A 20,238-nucleotide genomic window follows, 5' to 3' on the forward strand; every position below is an offset into this window, starting at 1 on the left:
ATTTTCAGACTTCAGAGGAAAAGCTTGTTCATCTTTAATCTAATATTTCTGTTTTCCATCTCCCAGCCTTGCTGTGCTCACAGAAAGACAATCAGTCTTGTTCACCCCGACCGTTTGGACCAGAGCAGCAGAACATTTGGCACCACAAACGGCACCAGAGAGGCCCCTTGCCTGTTTGGACCTACAGCTGGTGCTGCTGCAGTGGCAGCTCTGCACAGTTGGTCCAGACTGAAGCTCAGGCCCAGCTCGGCCGCCAGCAACCTACTGCTCCAGCAGCTGAAACTGTTGGCAGCCAGTGTGCCGCATGATAGCGGCAGCGTGATTGTTGTCTCCTTGGTATCCAGGAACATCTCAGTAGTAGACAGTGTGTGCTGAGAAGTGTGGGAGTGGGGTTAAACATTGCAACACAATGTATCACCACCCCAGCCAGCAACAGGGACCGCCACAGCCTTCCTCCAATAGGCCCGGTCCTACTCATCACCAGCAGCAGGCAAATCAACAGCAGCAGCAAAGGTACCCTCCTCCTAGCCATCTGCCTGACGAGCTGGTATCGGCCATGGCTACCAGGCGATCTGGGGACGTGGACCGCTGTCTCATGGACCTTATGAACCAGCCAAACCATAACCAAAGGTCTCGGCCAAATCCGAGCCAAATGTTTTCCAGTCCTTCCTCCACAGTCAACCAGCAGCCGCAGAGCAGCCACTCTGCAATGGGTAATCAGGCCTGGATGCAAACCCCTGTCTATGACCCACCTTCCCCTCAGACTAGGGGCTCTCATGGTGGTGGAAATAGCAGTGGTGGAGGTGTGGATAAGCAAGGTTTATACACCCCAGAACGTGCCGAGAGTATCTTGGCTACCTTGGGGCTCTCCACCGAGGATCTGGAGGTTCTGAGTCAGTATCCTGAAGAGCAGCTAAACCCTGAAAATTTACCTTTCATCCTTCGGTTTCTCCAGGTGAATAAATCAAAAAGCCAGAACAATGCGGCTTCCTCTTCATATTCTCAGAGTGCCTCACGTGTCATCCATGATATACTGCCACCTCCTGCCCGCTCCTTGCCAAGTACTGGACATGTGCGAACCCCAGAAGTGCCCAGGTTCCACAGTGTTCCACAGTCTGCAGGAAAAGTCACTGACTACGATCATGCTAGTCAAGACTGCGATGACAGCAGTGTTGGAGAGAGCATGCCTGAAGGGTGGCATGCTCCTCTGCAACCCTTTGAACCAAACAAGCATGTAGACCTGGATTACTGCAGGTCAAGCTTTGAGGTTCACAAGAACAAACGACTGCCGCCTGTGAGAGAATTCTCCCCACTGTACAGACCTCGTCATTCAGACCGAGAGTACAGTAGGAACGGCCCGAAACCAAGGCCTTCATCAGAAACATGGAACGACCCTTCCTCATCATCCAGACATCCTGTTTTGAAATCACATGGGACCACCAAGAGGTTGCCCACTCCCACCATGATATGTGATTTCTCAGCACAGTCTCCAAAGGTGTACCCTCACACCTGCTCCTTGTGTGAGGTAGACTGTGAGCACGCCAAGGTGAGTGTCAACGTGTCATCATCTACTCTATGGGTCTCCTGAAAGGAATACCTGTACGCTTGTTATTAATTCTGATCTGTGTTGTTCTTAATTGGAACCAATTGGTTTATCACTGGTTCCAAACTACAATGCAGACCAGTGGCTACCAGTTCCCATTTGTTTGAATGTCGGATACATAATTGGATCATTTAACAATATTGTGAAAGTGCCTGGTGAAGGGAAAAACAAGTTCATCAAGAGGACTCTTTTAAAGGCGAAAAGAGACGAGGATTGTATCGCAATCTGGTTTATAGTTTACTATAGCCTACATACAAGTCATAGTATTCATTTTATTTGACTGATTAAAATAACATTTGAAAATTATATCGGTTTCTATGAAAGGACAAATAATCAGTATTACAGTAATGAAAATAATCTCTGGTCAGTTTAATTATATTGTTTTAATTATTATCAAAGCAGTCTTGGAGTCAAACTGTCGTAATGAAATTAGCACACCTGTGCTACAATCTACAAATTGTATGGATATGAAATCGATGTATTGTTTTGTATTAGTTTTACCTTTTTTCTCTTTGATGGCAATTTAGGATAAACAGTTCAGCTTTAAGCTGAATCAACTCTTGATGTTGCTGTTATTCATTTGCCTAAATTAAGGCAGAGTCAGAACCTTTCTTTATTTTTAGCCAAGTCTTCTTACATGTCTGGGCTCTCAGTCCATTGCCACCAATATGTAATAGCTTTATAGTCAGTTTATGTTTTTTTAATGTAATCTATCTACAGTAGTAATTTAGAAGGAACAGGAAACTGACGACAGATGGGGGGACATGTAACAAAAGTTCCGCTCGAGTTGAGTCGGAACATTCAATTGCTGAATGACTGATGCACCGGTCAGCAACTAACAGCCCCATCTTATTCATCCTAGTTATCGATCTGGCCTTCTGGGGAAATTCCTGAAAATGTTGTGCATCTGTTTATTTTGTTCCCTTTTTTTATATGAATTCAAAACTTGAAATGGATTTAGTTTAGTTTACGTTGTAAAATGGATATGAATCATGATACATATCAAATTGTGCAAGATAAGGAAGAAGCCAACAGGATTATTTGGAATCCTTTCCTTTTGTTTTAACCCTTTCTGGGCGGGAACCCCTTTTGGTGTTTTAACTAAGCATTATGTTATACTTTAGCTATTGAAAAATAGCAGATCTACAAGCTCGTAGCGCGCCACTCGGTGGCGCGCTATGAGCTTGTAGGTCTGCTATTTTTGAAAAATTGTGAAAAAGCGGCACAAATCTTATCAAATATATATTCTTTCAGAGCAAACGTTTTTTTTATTCCGACGTCAGGCCTAAATGGATTAAAGAAAGACGTCATAAAGTTAACTTAAAGTGGGGAAAAGTATGTTATATAGACATAGGCTATTATATATTATTTTCATAAATCAATGCTATTGAACACCCTTTTAACAAAATGGACAAATGGAAAGTATTAAAAAGTGCTTCGGTGAAAACCTCCTAACTCAATTGGATCCTCAAACTATCTGCCAAACAGGCTCCACCCGTTTTGGCCATCTTTTTTTTTCCATAAATGAGTGCTATTGAACACCCTTTTTGTCTGTGTGTTTGTTAAAATATTATTGAACCAATGAAAAATATTAAAAAGCACTTGGACAAAAACCTCCTAACTCCACTTGAGCTGGATGTTTTTAAATTTCCTGAAAAATGAACATTTTGGTGGTTTCTTACAGACAGCAGAGATACAGTGACCGTACAGCTGTAGCTGAGTGGGTATTGTGTAGACGGGCAGTCTGGTAATCCGAAGGTCACCAGTTAGAGACTAGTGTTTCTGAGACACTTAACCCCTAACACAGATATTTTGTAGATGTACAGCTGACATAGCCAAGAGAAATACAAAAGTATGGTCCTTGACGATGTTGAGACAGTTATTTATCCGAGTCTGACATGTTTTCAGCTCTGCGTCTTAGAAGCAAAAAGTAAATAGAAGACCTCACTCAGAAATGGTTTTGTACGTTCTGCTTCTTACATTGCCTTCTGAGACCTAAGCCATAGCAGTATTAACAGAGCCACAAAAACACTACTTTAAATATGGTTTCTATCTGCATTTTACTAATGTGTTTGCTTTGTGCATGCAGTTAATTGGTGTCTAGATGATTGGCCATTACTTGTGACACTCTCGCTCTCATCTTTCTTTCCCCTCTAGGATTGGATTGAGCATGTCAAAAGCATAATACACAGTGAATCCTGCCGAGACCTACGCAAGAAGTAAGGAGGCATTTAAACACTTGTAGAAGCCATAAATCGCCTTATGATTATGGAAAACTTGTGAAATGCGTGTTGTTGGACTACCTGCTTGCCTATAGAGTGTTAAATTGTGTGTGTTTGCGTGTGTGTGTGTTTTGTAGCTACCCAGAGTGGAAACACAAGCTACCAAGGTCAGTATCACTTTAACACTAACGTGTTTCAGTTATTTTATTTTGTTTTTTAAGCACTTCTAACACTGAAACATTGAAAACATGGAAGATGTCACTTTAAAATTAAACTATTACCGTTTACGGAAATGTAACTTTACTTCCCTTTCCCTCTTTGTCTCCTGGCCACTCTAGGAGGGAACACTCCCTGGGCCAAGATGACAGCGAAACCAACTGGCACACCAAGGAGCGTTCTCCCACTCGCTCTATATCCCTGTCCCATTCTTGGTCTCCAAGCCCTAGCTCTCCTCCTCCTGACAAACCCAGAGGGGGTCCCCACCCTCAAGGGCAATACAGGAGATCATACCAGACCCCCCGTCACTCCTATCATCGTCACCACCAAGGTAAATGGGATGCTGCATGAGGGATGCTACATACAAGTTAAAGGACCACTTCACCACTTTTCAACCTATCTTCATATAATAGGTCCTCACTAAAAATGGCGCAATTCTTTTCTACTCGGTCTGTGTCTCATAGGAGGGCTGTGGGCAGTTCAGAAACCGTCTTCCAGTGACATCGATGGGGAATACAAGCTAATAGAAACTGCAGGCTTTCTAGTCCTGAAAAGTTGCAATGCAAAAATGGAAGCCATCGTTCAGAAACCCGTCCACCAGTGACATCATCAAAAATCACACCCGTGTGAACTGAGTGGTGTAAGGTTTTATATAGCATGATCAGTTGTGGTCTGACGTAATGTCTGATCAGCTCTGATCTGACGTAATGAAATCACACTTGGATGTGATTTCACAACTGGCTTTTTTTGTGCAGAGAAAATGACCACGGTTGCTACGGTCATCCAGTTCACCCGGGTGTGATTTAATTACGTCAGAAATTATTTTGAACATAGCAACCATGGTCATTTTTTTCTGCACACAAAAGCCAGTTGTAGGAGTGGTTTACACCACTCAAAAAAAGAATCTGTCTAATGATGATGTCACTGGAAGACGGTTTCTAAACTGCCCACAGCCCTCCTATGAGACACAGACTGAGTAGAAAAAAATCGTGCCATTTTATCATGATTATTAGTGAGGACCTATTATATGAAGATGTTGAAAAGTGGTGAAGTGGTCCTTTAATGGAATCAACCACAACACATTTTATACAATTTATGTATTGGCACACCTTTTACTTTATTTGTTCTGTTCAGAGCATAGTTTTTCAATAATGTTGGCCTGTTGAAAGGCTCACCTGCAGAAAAGACTCAGTTACTGGGCAGATAAAGTGAGGTGAAAAGTTTGGCAGATTCAGAGTCTAGCAATGACCAGGTCTCTCAAAGATCCCATAGTGTGTCTCTGGTTTACTAATATATTGTTTCAAAACTTGCCTGGGAAAGTTTAGGTCACTGTCTAGAAGCCTGTGAAAGGCTGTGACCGACGGGTACAGTTCTGTGCATCTTGGAGTATGGTTTCTTCACTTCTAGATTCACCACACACTGATGAAGGCTGAGTAGCCGAAACGTCTGTCTCTGTTAGAAAATGTAGAAAATACATAGAATTGAGATTGACTCTTGCCACTGTGTGCGATCCATTACCTTTATTTTCTATGAGCGCAGTGGTCACAAGAAAAGTCAGAAATTGCACCTGGCCAATTAGTCCGGGAGCCGACTGCTGATTTTTGGCTGAACGTGGTTTCGTCAGAAGTTTTTTTCTCAACTGATTCTTGTAGCTTGGGGTCCCCTCTTAATAATTCAAGAGGGTGCCCAGTGATATCCCTTGGGCATTTTTTGTTATTAACCCCTTAATGCCCGAAACAGTAAAAATCAACCCAAAATAGAGTTTTATGGTATGTCATGCAAAGTGCTTGATCTAAATGTATCAAATTTGCTTTCTACAGTGTTTATACATGACAGTGGATGTGTACAGTGCATCAGATTTAATATTGATGTATTTTTAGATATTAACCCCTTCATATCCAAAACACCAAAATCCCATAAAATTTGATTTAGGGCATTTTTTTGCTCAGCAATGAAATCAAATCAGATCTGCTTCCTTCAAAGTATATGAGTGAAACTGGTCATGTACTAAATGTTTCCTTTCAGATTAATGCATATTAACCCTTTATTAAGCATTTCATCTTGAGCATCCTGCACGGAAACATCAAAACATTCAAATCAAAACCATCCAATTTACTTTTTGAGTGGTGTAAACCACTCCTACGACTGGCTTTGTTAGTTTACGTGTCTGTCTGTCTGTTCGTAAAAAAATGAGCATGGTTGCTACGGTCACCCAGTTCACCCGGGTGTGATTTCATTACGTCAGACATTACGTCAGACCACAGCTGATCAGGCTATATAAGACCTTACACCACTCAGTTCACACGGGTGTGATTTTTCAAATGTGTATTGATAAATGACAAAATACAAATATTGCACGAGATGAATAAACAGTCGGATTACAAAAATAATATATTTTTGTAATAGTATCAATTCATAACTGTAACCTACATAATAGAAACACAATTCGTCCATGTTACCTTTCCCTGCTATTTCGACTGACAAGCTAGTAGGGAATCTCTGGGTTACTTTAGTAACCTCAGTTTATTAATCGAATGGAGCGATGAGGATCGCCGATGGGGAGCGCCATCTAGTGGCGTGAACACAGAAGTACATCCATAACCTCACGATCAAATTGATTTGTTTTGTTGTGCCTTTTTTACGTGACATTGTGTGGTCTTTGATCCGCCCCCAGGTGATAAATATCACCTCCATGCTCTGTCACGTCATTCCTAGACAACCAGCTTCTTCTGCCGTTGTTAAGCAAGAAGGGTAGTAAGGGCGATCCTCATCGCTCCATTCGATTAATAAACTGAGGTTATTAAAGTAACCCAGAGTTTATTTAATCTCATTCCGCTAAGAGGATCGCCGATGGGGAATCATACACCCCCAGTATGACTACCACTAGTTGCCAGGAAAAGCACGAGGGGGCCATCGGGCCCCCAGTATTTGTGTCACAGGTTTTCACCTGTGACGGCCAACCCAACCAACCCTTTACCTGGGAGCGACGTCCAAAACAGCATGAGCCATTTCAGACGGCACCACATCCAGGTTATAGTACGCGGCAAACGTTGATGGAGACGACCAACTTGCCACCGTACAGACATCCTGAATAGAGACACCTTTTGCAAGCGCCCAGGATGCCGACATGCCCCTGGTGGAATGGGCCCTCAGGCCCTCCGGGGGCTCCATGCCTCCAACTGTATAAGCCAACCGTATGGCTTCCACAAGCCATACGGAGGGAGCTGCCAAGGTTGGTCGTGTAGGAGGGGGAATATTTCTTGTCTCCAAGACCCCCAGGCCGGTGCCACCAAGAGCACCTTCGAGCCCTGAGCTCTCACTCTGGCCAGAACGAGAGGAATCAGGTCTAAGGGAGGGAATGCATACAGTAGACCCCGGGGCCAGCGATGGGCCATCGCGTCTATCCCCAGGGCCGACGAGCCCCTCATTGAGAAGAAGAGCTGGCACTTCTTGTTCTCCTCTGAGGCGAACAGGTCCACACCGGCGTCCCGAACGTCTCCCATATTTGTGCTGCCACGCCCTGGTGTAGGGACCAGTCGTGGTAGCGGAGAGGGCCCCTGGATAGCAGGTCCGCGCCTGTGTTCAGGAGCCCTGGGACATGACAAGCTGTAAGGGACAGAAAGCGCGTGTCGCACCAGATCAACAGTCTGTGTGCTAGCGTGTGTAGTCGCAGGGACCTCAGGACCTGTTGATATAGCACATCGTCGTGGTGTTGTCGGTACGAACCAGGACGTGATACCCCCGTATGAGCGGTTCGAACTGTCGCAGAGCCAGAAAAACTGCTAGGAGCTCCAGGTAGTTGATGTGGGCGGATCTCAAAGATCCCTCCCACACTCCTCTGGTCGTCCTGCCTTCGTGGGTGGCTCCCCAACCAGTCAGGCTGGCATCTGTGGTGAAGACCTTCCTGACCACTGGTATCCCCAAAGGGACGCCCTCCGTCAGGACCTGTCTGTTTGACCACCACTTCAACGCAAGCGTGCAGGTCCCAGAGACCGTAACTCGTCGTGAGAGGGCCCTGGTGGGCACCTGCAGAGAGCCTATCCATCGCTGGAAAGGTCTCATATGCAGTCTGCCTAACCTGACTAGGGATATGGCCGACGCCATGAGTCCAGACATCCGTAGGCACGTTCTGAACGGGAGCTTGCAGCCCCGTTTGAACAGAGCTATACACTGTAGGAAAGCGTCGACCCTTGCCGGACTCAACCGAGCCGTGTAGGAGACCGAATCCAGTGCTATGCCTATGAACTCTATCGACTGTGAGGGCACCATCACGCTTTTCTCGTGATTTATGGTGAAACCAAGGGAGGACATGTGGGACACGATCCATGTCGTGTTCCCTAGCGCCTCCTGGGCTGAGTCTGCGGACAAAAGCCAGTCGTCGATATAGCTCGGGAGCGAGCGCTGTCTCGGTGCACTTCACGAACACCCTGGGACTCAGGGACATCCCGAAAGGGAGAACCGTATACTCGTACACCCTCCCCCTGAACCCGAACCTCAGGAACTTCCTGTGTGGCGGGTAGACCGGGATGTGGAAATAGGCGTCCTTTAAATCTATTGACGTGAACCAGTCGTTTCGGCGTAGAGAACGCACCAGGGACTTGGCCACGGCCATGGCAACACCTACCCCCACCACCCAGAACATTCTCGACACTCCTAAGCCCGACATCGATTCCCAGAAAAACTCCCTCACCTCTGTCCTGGGCTCATCGATAGACTTGCAGCACATTATATAACACCCACCTTTCCATGTACATACACACCACCCTAAGCTTCTTACACTATTACACAGGTATTACACTCACACATGTAGCATAGCACACACACCATCCACACTTGCCAAGGCACCCATAGTCACCACACTAGTGATATTAGATAGGATTTACCTTTTTTAATAAATTCCTGTAAACTTAGTTCTCGTCTCCGTCTCTGATTCTGGGGTCTCAGACAAATTTGGCTAGTTGGTATCATTGGACCATAACGGGATATGATGTGCATGACCACTTCCACATAAACATTAATGCAGACATTGTAGAAAGCTAATTTGAAGCATTTGAATGGATAATTCTGCATAAAACGTCATAAATCTAACTGTATGGTATATTGCTGTTTTGGGCATGAAGGGGTTAATATCTAAAAATGCAAAAATGTTAAATCTAATGCACTGTACACATCCACTTTCATGTATAAAAACTGTAGAAAGCAAATTTGATGCATTTAGATCAAGCATTTTGCATGACATACCATAAAACTCTATTTTGGGTTGATTTTTACTGTTTCGGGCATTAAGGGGTTAATAACAAAAAATGCCCAAGGGATATCACTGGGCACCCTCTTGAATTATTAAGAGGGGACCCCAAGCTACAAGAATCAGTTGAGAAAAAAACTTTATCTGACGAAACCACGTTCACCCCCACGGCTCCCGGACTAAATGGCTAGAAGGACAAATGAGCATGGAAGTACTTACTGTATGCCAAGGAGTTGTTTTGGTGCAAACAAATGTTTTACCCCTCATAAGCTACTCAATCATTTTTAGATTTGTCCCAGATACGGTTACAGTACCCCAACTAAACTAACTCAACTTTTTGAAATGTGTTGAAATGTCTTGATAAGGATTGTTTTTTCAATATTCTTTTTATAATATTCCCTGATTGGTATCCTGGTCAATCCCACTTGTTTGACGACCCTGTGTCCTTTTCCACTAGCGATATTTTCCAATCGTGCACATGATATCTCATCTAATTGGCAGATCACAGATTTTGGTGACCACTTTACTAGTTCTCTAGCACCTCCTTCAGGGCAGCTTAGCTCCCTAGCAGCAAGGCTCTACAGATCGCAATGTCGATTGGTTGGAGTGGGCCCTTTGATGTTGTCTGTCTTTATTAATTATTCCCTTTTCCCCCCTGCCTCAATCTACAGATACAGGGAGTTCTTCTCGCGATGGTTTGAAACGTCACCGCGATGCATCTGTCAAACATGATGAGACTGCCAGATTGGTTCCCAAATTGGCCAAACGCAAACTACCATCATCAGCCACATCTCCTATGAAGACGAAGCTTAAGCCTGGGTCCAAGAGAACTAAGCCAGGGAGCTCTGAGACTGATGAAATAGTGGGTCTAAATATACTATTATTTAAAGTTACAAATATAGTTTTAAATTATGTAGATCTGGTCAGATGTGTATTTCAGAACATGTTTATTTTAATGATCAATCAATTGATTGTGTGCTGTGCTTGCTGATTTTGATCTTACAGTCAAAGAGCCATAAAAAAGTCTATTGTTTTCCAGTCAGCCAAATTTACGCCGGCCAAGAAAATGCAGAAAGTATCCACCCAGAGAAGCCCGTTCTGTACCGCAGCGTGTCTGGTGTACCTGACGGGCATCCCCACAACGGCCACAGAACAAGACGTGAAAACGTGGGTCAGGGACTTCGGGAAGTACAACAATGTGGTTCTGTTGCCTGGCAGCGAGGCAGACCAAGGCCAGACGGTATTCTCATTAGGGATGGTCGATACGACCTCAAATCCACATCACCATTAATTCAAACGTTTTCTCTCAATTATCTGTTTTTAATAGACGCTTATCATTATTATCTTTATTTAATGAAAATAGCAGAATAGCAGAATTAACAGACTGTTATTGTCTTCCCTCCTAGGCATCAGTGTGTATGGAGAAGGAAAATGATGCTCTGGCTCTGGCCCAGTGTAGCAGCCTCTCCATCGGAGACCAGCCCAATGAGCCCATTACTGTCACTTTAGCCAAGGTTTCCTATTTATTTTATTAATTAATTATTGTATTAATCGGTGGTAGTTCCATCAGGGACAAACATTTATATTGCATGTGTGTTGTGAAGATTCAGAAATATGAAACATTGTCTATGACTAATTAGAGATCCACATGAACCCTAGCACCCCTATATCCTCCCCATAATAGCCAGATGTTCAGTGAAAATAGCACATCTGCAAGCTCACCGCATGAGGTGTTATGAGCTTGTAGAACGGCTATTTTCAGCGAAGTGATTGTTGTAGACGAGGGGGAAAAGAGGGCACCATTTACAGATCCCTGGAGATCAACAACATATAGAGTTGAAGTGATTCAGATACAGTGTGATCCATTGACGTCTGAATACTCTACTTACAGTAGGCCTATATGATTAATTGTCTTGGCATAAATGCATTTTTCTTATTGCCTTGTTTCCTTTCTTTTAGAAACCAGAAGCATACGATTCAACAGCAGTCAGTAAAGGGTAAGTTAGATGTGTTCTCTTATTTTACAACCCTGCTGTACATACCCTCTCACTCCTCCTCTAACAAAACACATCAGAGATAAAACAAATGTGTTTGTGTCTTCACAGGACATCTACCCAGGACCTGGCTGCTAAAGGTGGTGAGGATTCGGGTAAGATGATTCCAAAGCCCATGAAGAGAATAAAACATGCATCAGATCAGTATTGATTCAATATAGTGTAGGTCAACCCTCTTTACCCAGAATAATTTCAGTCACGTTGGTGACTGAAATCTGAAATAGAGGTGTGCAAATTGTAAAATGTAACAAGAGTTGCAGTTCACTCTGTGTTAACTCTGTTGCTCATTAAAGCACCACTTCACCACTTTTCAACCCATCTTCATATAATTGGTCCTCACTAATAATCATGATACAATGGCACCATTTCTTTCTACTCAGTCTGCTTCCATTTTCGCATTGCAACTTTTCAGGACTAGAAAGCCTGCAGTTTCTAATGGCTTGGATTCCCCATCGATGATGTCACTGGTGGACGGGTTTCTGAACTGCCCACAGTCCTCCTATGAGACACAGACTGAGTAGAAAAAAATGGTAGCCATTTTATCATGATTATTAGTGAGGACTAGTATATGAAGATAGGTTGAAAAGTGGTGAAGTGGTCCATTAAACATGGCCAGTTGCATTGTCTGTGAAAGGTTTGGGTTGACTAAACGAGACATTTAGCAGAGCTGTGTGTGTTTTCTCCTACAGGAAACGGGCCTGATCTGAAATGTAGTTCACAATCCACGCTTTTGATCACTGGGCTTCCTGAGAGCGGCTGGACTGAGAGTGATGTCATCAAACTGTGCCAGCCCTTTGGAGTTCCCCCCACTAACATCATCGTGGCTGCGCAGTTAGGAAAGGTGGGTGTGGTGGTATCTCTCACCACGCGCACACACTGCAGGGAAGGGTTTTAATGCGGTTTTGAACTGAAAACAACAAGTTCTTATTGGCACTGAGTGCTGGACAGACCCTTCTGATATTGTATTCTCACAAGGCTATAACTGTTATTTTATTCCATAATTATTGTTTAATTTAGATAAGCTCACTAGATTTGTTAAGCACACCCCACGGCGGTATCAAATCATATGAATCCCGGGGGGGGGGGGGGGGGTGTATGGACGTTCCTCTCCTGCCACAACGTTATGCTGTGTTCCACATGGGCAGATGCAAAAAATAAAAAGATGCAAAGCTACACTAGTAGTACACAGTCACGGACAGTGTATTTGTAGTCGTTAAGCAGCTGGAGGGTCCCTTTGGCAGCAGGTGTCTGTTTAGCACAACCACAAACGTCCAACACATATACAATGAATTACTCACCTAATGCTGCAGGTTCCATGTTTAATTCCAACATGTGTAACCTACATTGTTCAATTGACAGATGCATGGTTTTCATATTGTAAATATGGTCGCTAACGTGGCAACTAGCACTTTGACAGCTCACCATGTGCAGGGCTGTCTATTAGACCCACTATTTCATCAGTCTCAGAGCTCCCTGGCTTAGTTCTCTTGGACCCAGGCTTAAGCTTCGTCTTCATAGGAGACGTGGCTGAGGATGGTAGTTTGCATATCCTGGCATATCCTGCAAGAAACTACAACTAAGGCAGCACCCCCATGCAGACTCAAGTCCCACCACCCCTTCAACTGGACAGTACAGGAGATGCTTGGTTCCATTCCTGAGGACCTGTCTACAAGGGCATGGCTGGCAATTCCTGGAAGCGGGAATGGGATTCGGCTAACTCTACACGTATGCACCGCTACATCCAAGACCCGGTGAGATGGAATCGAAAGAGAACATCTACCACGCCGGCATTGGACCCGGCCTTGCAACAGAATTGTTTTTTATATATTACTCCCACAAAAGTTTGACACATTCTTTTGTTGACCAGGGCAAGATGATTTTTGCACTTACAAAGTGAAAATACATTACTTCTGGTGTTTGTCCATCAGGTGCTGCTGTTGATGCCAGATGTGGAAATGGCTGAGGAGATGATGAAGAACCACAGCATCACCCCGATGAAAATCAATGACTCTGAACTGAAGATGACCAACTTGGATCAGGCCATCAAACCCACAGCCAACACACCAGTACGCTTCTAGCCCTAATCTGCAATCCTGTCTCTATCTACACGCTAGTTTATATTTTGTATTTTAGGCTATTATTATATTATTACTATTACTATATAGTTTCTGTCTTTTTGGGCCATAACTTATTATAACATATTCCTGATATCCTTCAATGTTGACATGTAGTGCTGTCCTCTTATAAATGCCAACCCTGAAAATAATCTACCTGTCCTGCAGGTGGTGCTGTACAATCTTCTGAATCAATCTAGCAAAGCAGTAAGTATTTTTGTCTTTCCTTCTGAGCTTCCCTATCTTAATGGCAAACTTATTGTCAAGTCATCTTTACTTTTAGCACAACTAAAGTTGACCCAAAAGTCCATAAAATATGTACATTACAATCGATTGTTTTTAATTGATATGATACACCGCCTTGCTGTTGGTGTTGCTTGCTTGCCAAAAATAACAGATCTACAAGCTACAGTACCAAATCACTGCATTGTTGTGACAACTGGGGCTCAGGGGTAGAGTGGCGGTTCCCAGTTCGATCCCGGGATCCCCCAGAGTTGGTGATGAAGTGTCCTTGAGCAAGACTCTGAACTCCTAATTGCTCCTGATGTGAAGGTTGATGCCTTGCATGGTTTCCTCCGCCTATATATCTATCTATATTAAGTGCTTTGGATAAAATATATAATTGCGCCTTTTACAGCTTGTACTGTAGATCTGTTCTTTTTGGGAAGTGACTATTTTCCTGAATCTGTGATCAATGACAATAATCACTTGGTAGATAAGCAAAATGTAACAATGTCAAGCACAGCACAATTTAATTAATTCACATAAAGGGATATTTCAATAAAAAAAAACTGTTGGTGTTTTTATTGTCTACTCAGGCTTATGTGAACACCCCAGAGAGTTTCTTGATTCAGTATTTAGATATTTGATATTCATTTTAGCACACATTGTGACTTCAAACTCCATTTTAAACATTCATCGAAAACACCCATCCTTAGTTCTGGTGTCTCAAATTGTCCTAATATGTGAGGAGCCCGTGTTTTTTTTTGAGTGGTGCAACCACTCCCTTACGGAGCTATGTGTGTGGGTGGCTGGCTGGGTGGCTGGCTGCCTGGGTCTGAGCACGAAAACAGCATAGTTGTTTTTCACCGCCTGGGTCTGAGCACGAAAACAGCATGGTTGTTTTTCACCACCTGTGCGCAACCTAACACACACACAAACACACACATATTAACTGTATATATGATTTCGGGTGTGCCAGTACAGTACAGTGACTGTACAGTACAGTAGAGGGACCCCCACACGGTATTTCTCAACCGTTTCGGACGTCGGGTGGCTCGCCGGAACCACTCCGTTGCACCACTCACTTCACACAGGTGTGATTTTTTTTCTTTTTTTAAATGAAAAGGACAAGAATCCATAAAACACGGGAACCTCACTTATTAGAAGGACAATATCAGTCACCAAAACCAAGCACGGATGTTTTTGATTAATCTAACATGGCTAAAAAGAGTTCGAAGTCACAATGGGTTTTTTGTATCGAATATCTAAATACTGGATCAAGCAACTTAAAAACTGCCTGGTGTGTTCATAATAGCCGGAGTAGACAATGAAATGACCATACTTTCTTTTTAAAGTGAAATATCCCTTTAAAACACCCGTTGACCACTTATAGTCACTTGTAATCACAATGGCCCTCATTTATCAACCAGTGTCATTCAACCGTGACTTTGACTTTTGACACACGGCACGCCAAAGCTCACGTCTGGCCTGCAGCTTGTGTAGGCTTTGTTTGAAAAAACATGTGTGACTAGGCTGTGCCACATTTATCAACACAATCTCACGCTAGAATTGACCGGTTACCCCTGGTTGATAAATCTCACGTTGACGAGGGCATACACTATGACTAAAACATGTGCTCGAAATTAAGATAGTTTGTACACTCCATTGACACAGTCCTTGCCAAACAAGTAATCTATTAAATTGATTAGTTTGATTAACTGCGGTACCCCTACTACTACAAACTCACAACACACACTCATCTATTTTAAGAGAATGCTCACCTATTATGACATGCCCACTATAGGGACGCTAGGGTTAATTAATGATGGAATGTTTTGCAGGACATACACTGGAATCAACTGTTGGTGATCAGAAATGTTCCTGACACGCCCACCGCATCTTTGGAGGTCCTGAAATTAGTCGAGCGAATCGAAATTGTCAACAACACCCTGGTTCTCAATCACAACATGGTGAGAAACACATTGCGGTTGGCTGCATGTGATAGAGCAGGGATGCCCAAGCCATTCGCCTGGTTGGCTGCATGTGATAGAGCAGGGATGCCCATGCCATTCGCCTGGTTGGCTGCATGTGATAGAGCAGGTTGGCTGCATGTGATAGAGCAGGGATGCCCATGCCATTCGCCTGGTTGGCTGCATGTGATATGATAGAGCAGGGATGCCCAAGCCATTCGCCATGCCTCAACAAAATCATATTGATTTTTTGTATTTGATTAGCCTATGTGCCCCTCCCTATAAGTAGGCTTGGGTACCGATACTCCTATATGTCAGGTACCTACGAGACCGAATCACACCGCAGATTTCGGTCCCCACATAAATACCCATTAGATGGCCTGGACGTCTGCCGTATATGTCCGGGTAATCAAGCCTGACGGCATCTTGTGGGTTTGAATCCTGATCCTGATGACCTTTGCTGCATGTCACTCCCCATCTCTCTCCATTTCCTGGCAGTCTACTGTCCTATCAAATAAAGGCATAAATAGTCCAAATGATATCTAAAATAAATAAATGCCTATAAGCTGTCACTTTTCAGTAGAAGCATCACTGCAAAGCTAAATCTCCGGTTCTCACAAATGTCCACCTCTACAATTTACAATTTAGGCATTTAGCAGACGCTCTTAATCCAGAGCGACTTACATTAGGCAGGAACTTTTGCCTGGTGGACATTTGTAAGGGTCCATTGGTTCCTATATCATTTAACTGGGCACCCCTGGGGTTAACTGGGACCCCATCTTGAGAACTGCTGAGCTAAACGGACTAAACTTTGTTGTGGAATTTCACTGATCAGCTATATTTTTTATATTAAACTCTTTCGTATGAGTAGTAACTGTTGCACACTTGGTATTTTATTGACGAAAACAATCCCTCATTCCACCGTTCAGATCATCTGTGAGATGTTATCAGCTGCTGCGGTTTGCAACGTCAAGAGACACTACTACAGGTTTCCGTGTATCGTCCAGAGCAATCCCCTGTACTTCACCTCAAATCGATACTACTTCAAATCGAATCGACTGCCTGCCTTCCGGGATTCATTCAAGGTAACCCCAGTTTGGTATGCAATAGGCTACGGACTACCATCATTCTGAGAGTTTATGTATGAGTACACTCTCAGAGTTGCAGACCTGCACTGGTCCATTTGGTTCCTAACTATCATTTATCCTGAGGAACCTCTGGAACCTACCCTGGGGGACCCCACATTAAGAGCCTATTCACTTAAATCAGCAGCAGTCGGTTGATTGCCAATGGTCACCACTGGTTTCTGCTGTGAACCCACATTTCTATATTATTTCTTTTCCATTTACTTCTTATTGAATTTTAATCAAACATACATGAAAAAGAAAAGACAAGGACAATACAACCAAACAAACAATATACATACAAATACGCACAAGGGGAGATATCTGCCTCTCTACTCTATTGATGATCACTATATACAAGTACCTCGATTAGGTGCATCCACTTCCCGACATTTAAGTAGTATCACAGTAGTATCACAGACATAGATGATGTTATTATTTAGACAGCCCCCCCCCCCCCCCCCCCCCCCTTACCTTGGTCTCAATTCTATTATATCGCTAGAAGCTCCAAAGCGTTCATATTTTGAACGAGAGGCATGTTGAAGTCAGAAATGAAGCGCTTAGTATATCCTTCAGATCAAAAGCACGGAGAGCGCCCTAGATGAGCAGATACGAGGCATTCTTTCTGCCGCGCTAACAGCTAAGTGAACGAGATGCTAATATGAAGGCAGAGCGAAGCTACGGGTGCCTTAGAGGCTCACTCAAAAATAAAAAAAAATAAAAAAATTCAGAATATTCGTCTCTCGCCTGTTATCATTGAGGATGCGCTAGGACGTGTACACACGTATGGAGTCGTCGGTTGGATTCCCTAGGACGTGTGGCCACAGAAAACGGTTAACAAGCCTTTTTCATATAGATACTTGGTAACGATAAGATTCCAACTTGTAACATACATAATTCTATCCTGTAAAAGTGTTTCAAACGTATTTAAACTCTGTCACTGAAATCAACTGCAGGTGTTTATAACTAAACCCCCTTTAGAGTGCCATCATGCTGGTCTGGTACTCTCGTGGATTTGGATTCATTTAAACTGTTGTCCAACTTGACCGTGTCCTTGTTTTCTGTTCCTATTAGTCACCTGACGATGACAAAGACAGCCACACAGTGCCCGCAGCTGACCAGGAGGACTCCACTCTTCAAGAGAATGGACAGCGTGACTATCTTGAGGAAGTTTGTTATCAGGGCACGGACATAAAAAATGGCTTCCTCTGTACACTCTGTGGCAGCAGATTTAAATCTTTAGACCCTATACGTATAGACGCCCACCTAAAAACGAAAAGGCACCAGATGCTGTCTCGCATGCAGCAAGAAGATTATGTTGAAGAGGTTAATAAGAACATTAACCTCAGGCGCTTCTACTGTCATCTCTGTAAGTGCTACATCAATGACCTTAAGTCTAAATTCCTACACCTGAAGGGAAAAAACCACATTGCTGTTCGCAGCGCAAAGCTCGCTGCTCGCAGCAATGTGCAGCAATGTCACAGTGTCGCAATGTCACTGGATGACAAGCGTGCCCGGAAGGTGAAGAAGGACGAACTGAGAGACAAGACTGGTGAGAAGACCAGCCGCAAGGATGAAGCTGCTGGGAAAGCAGCTTCAAAAGAACGAAAGAGTAAAGACAAGCAGCGTATTAAGGTTGGAGAGGAGCTTTCCAACGCTGCTGCCACACAAGTGTGCGACACGTCACCAAAGGAATTGGACAAGATTAACTCTGAACCAAAGGAGACAACCAAGTCATCTAGCTCTGCTGCTGTTGATGGAGAGGTTTCTTCAAGCAAGCCTGCTGATCTTGAACTTCCCAAGGTATTTGATATAGTTGGCAGAGAAAAAGAGACAACCAGGTGCTCACCGGAAATGTATAAGTCAATAATGTTTATTTTTTTTAAAGTAAAAATGTGCTCGTGGATCAGACGAGATAAAACCTTTTTTTTTAAATGTTTTTTTAATTTCATATAGATGTTCTGTTGGTAACCGGAATGCTCGCCTTAACCCATTTAGGACGTTAAATCCGTGTCGCTAAATCTGTGACATGCTCCATGTCGCTTTAGCGTTTAACCACTTTAACTTTAATTATTTTAAACTTTAGCTATTGAAAAATAGCAGATCTACATAGTGCGGCAATGAGTGCCGCACTACAAGCTTGTAAAGTCAAAGTCGTACGATTAGTCACAGACGTTACCGCAGTGAAATTTGTTCTCCGCATTTGGCCCATCTCTTGGAACGGTGAGCCGCAGCGTGCACCGCGCTCGGGAATCATTAGTTGATTTGACCCCCAATCCAACCCATTGATGCTGAGTGCCAAGCAGGGAGGCATTGGGTCCCATTTTTACAGTCTTTGGTATGACCCGGCCGGGGATCGAACCCCGACCTCCCAGTTTCAGGGCGGACACTCTAACCACAAGGCCACTGTCTGGTCACACAGTGTAGATCTGCTATTTCTGAAAAATCGTGAAAATCTGGCACAAATCTTTGAATATATGCTTTAAAACTAAAAGCAAACATTTTTAACTTGTATATTTACTTCTGGCCAAATACAGATAATATTTTGGGGTCTTTTGTATGAAATAGTTTGAGAACCACTGAGGTTATGTTTAGGAATACCAGGCTGAGCCGTTCCGCCGGCTGTACGCCTGTGGTGACTGTGTTTTAGGGGCGGGCGTTTTAGTATCCGTTCCGTTTTACTGACTAGTAACCGAATATTGTTGGGAGTGGTATTGTTGGGGCAGTGTAAAACCTTTCCGCTTTGCACCACTCGGGGCGAGCATTCGCTTCACTTGTAGCTTGCTCAGGACAGTCTCACTGGGCTCAAACCTTCTGGCGGTGTGTTGGCCTTGTGAATATTTTCACTAAAAAGGTCTTTGGAATCAGTGATTTCAATTAAGTGTCAATTTAATGACACTCAATTTAAAATGATACCTAATAAGCCAAATATGCCTTAATACATTCTATTTGCCGTCTATAACTTAAATTAAACATTAAAAACACCTTACATATATATTTTTTTATTTTTGAAATGACAACTATTTCTAAAATAAATACAATATTTAGGGTGTTTTTAATTTTACCTTTTAGTTATAGAGGGCAATTATAATACATTAAGGCATATTTGGCTTATTAGCCATGGAGCCTTTTAATGTTGAGGCCGGTGCATTCTGTAGAATTCATATTGATCAGACCTCATTTAGCCAGTAAACGTGACCACGTTTACCCATATGAACATGTTTTGAGCATTTTAAATGCAGTAACTCCATTGCCGGCACACATCTTATTTTAATAACACCAGCTTGTGTGTAGTAACAGTTATATAGCACAACGCTACTGTCGTAAGCCTGAGATGATTACATGGATTAAAGTTCTCTGTCACCGTCATATGGATTCCATAGAATGTCTTCTATGAAAGCATGTCGCGCACTGAAAATAGCAGACCTACAAGCTCACAACATGTCTAGCTGCCACGTGCTGTGAGCT

At 43.4% G+C, this 20,238-nt stretch overlaps 1 protein-coding gene across 2 annotated transcripts in view; it reads left to right on the plus strand.

Moving 5' to 3' along the window:
- LOC306921586 (uncharacterized protein) overlaps positions 1-20,238 on the plus strand; it is a 36,001-nt gene that overhangs the window by 3,194 nt on the left and 12,569 nt on the right. For both annotated transcript variants that reach the window (XM_079498780.1, XM_079498781.1), the window contains exons 2-16: positions 67-1,546; positions 3,761-3,822; positions 3,963-3,992; positions 4,164-4,372; positions 9,958-10,148; positions 10,326-10,526; positions 10,693-10,800; positions 11,246-11,283; positions 11,392-11,435; positions 12,030-12,181; positions 13,269-13,406; positions 13,623-13,661; positions 15,518-15,646; positions 16,576-16,731; positions 17,845-18,573. In XM_079498780.1, coding sequence (XP_079354906.1) covers positions 410-1,546; positions 3,761-3,822; positions 3,963-3,992; positions 4,164-4,372; positions 9,958-10,148; positions 10,326-10,526; positions 10,693-10,800; positions 11,246-11,283; positions 11,392-11,435; positions 12,030-12,181; positions 13,269-13,406; positions 13,623-13,661; positions 15,518-15,646; positions 16,576-16,731; positions 17,845-18,573 — 3,363 coding nt within the window. In that variant the 5' untranslated portion in view covers positions 67-409. The remainder of the gene's footprint in view (positions 1-66; positions 1,547-3,760; positions 3,823-3,962; positions 3,993-4,163; positions 4,373-9,957; positions 10,149-10,325; positions 10,527-10,692; positions 10,801-11,245; positions 11,284-11,391; positions 11,436-12,029; positions 12,182-13,268; positions 13,407-13,622; positions 13,662-15,517; positions 15,647-16,575; positions 16,732-17,844; positions 18,574-20,238) is intronic.

Source organism: Electrona antarctica (assembly GCF_951216825.1).
Source record: "Electrona antarctica genome assembly, chromosome: 4".
Lineage (NCBI taxonomy): Eukaryota > Metazoa > Chordata > Actinopteri > Myctophiformes > Myctophidae > Electrona > Electrona antarctica.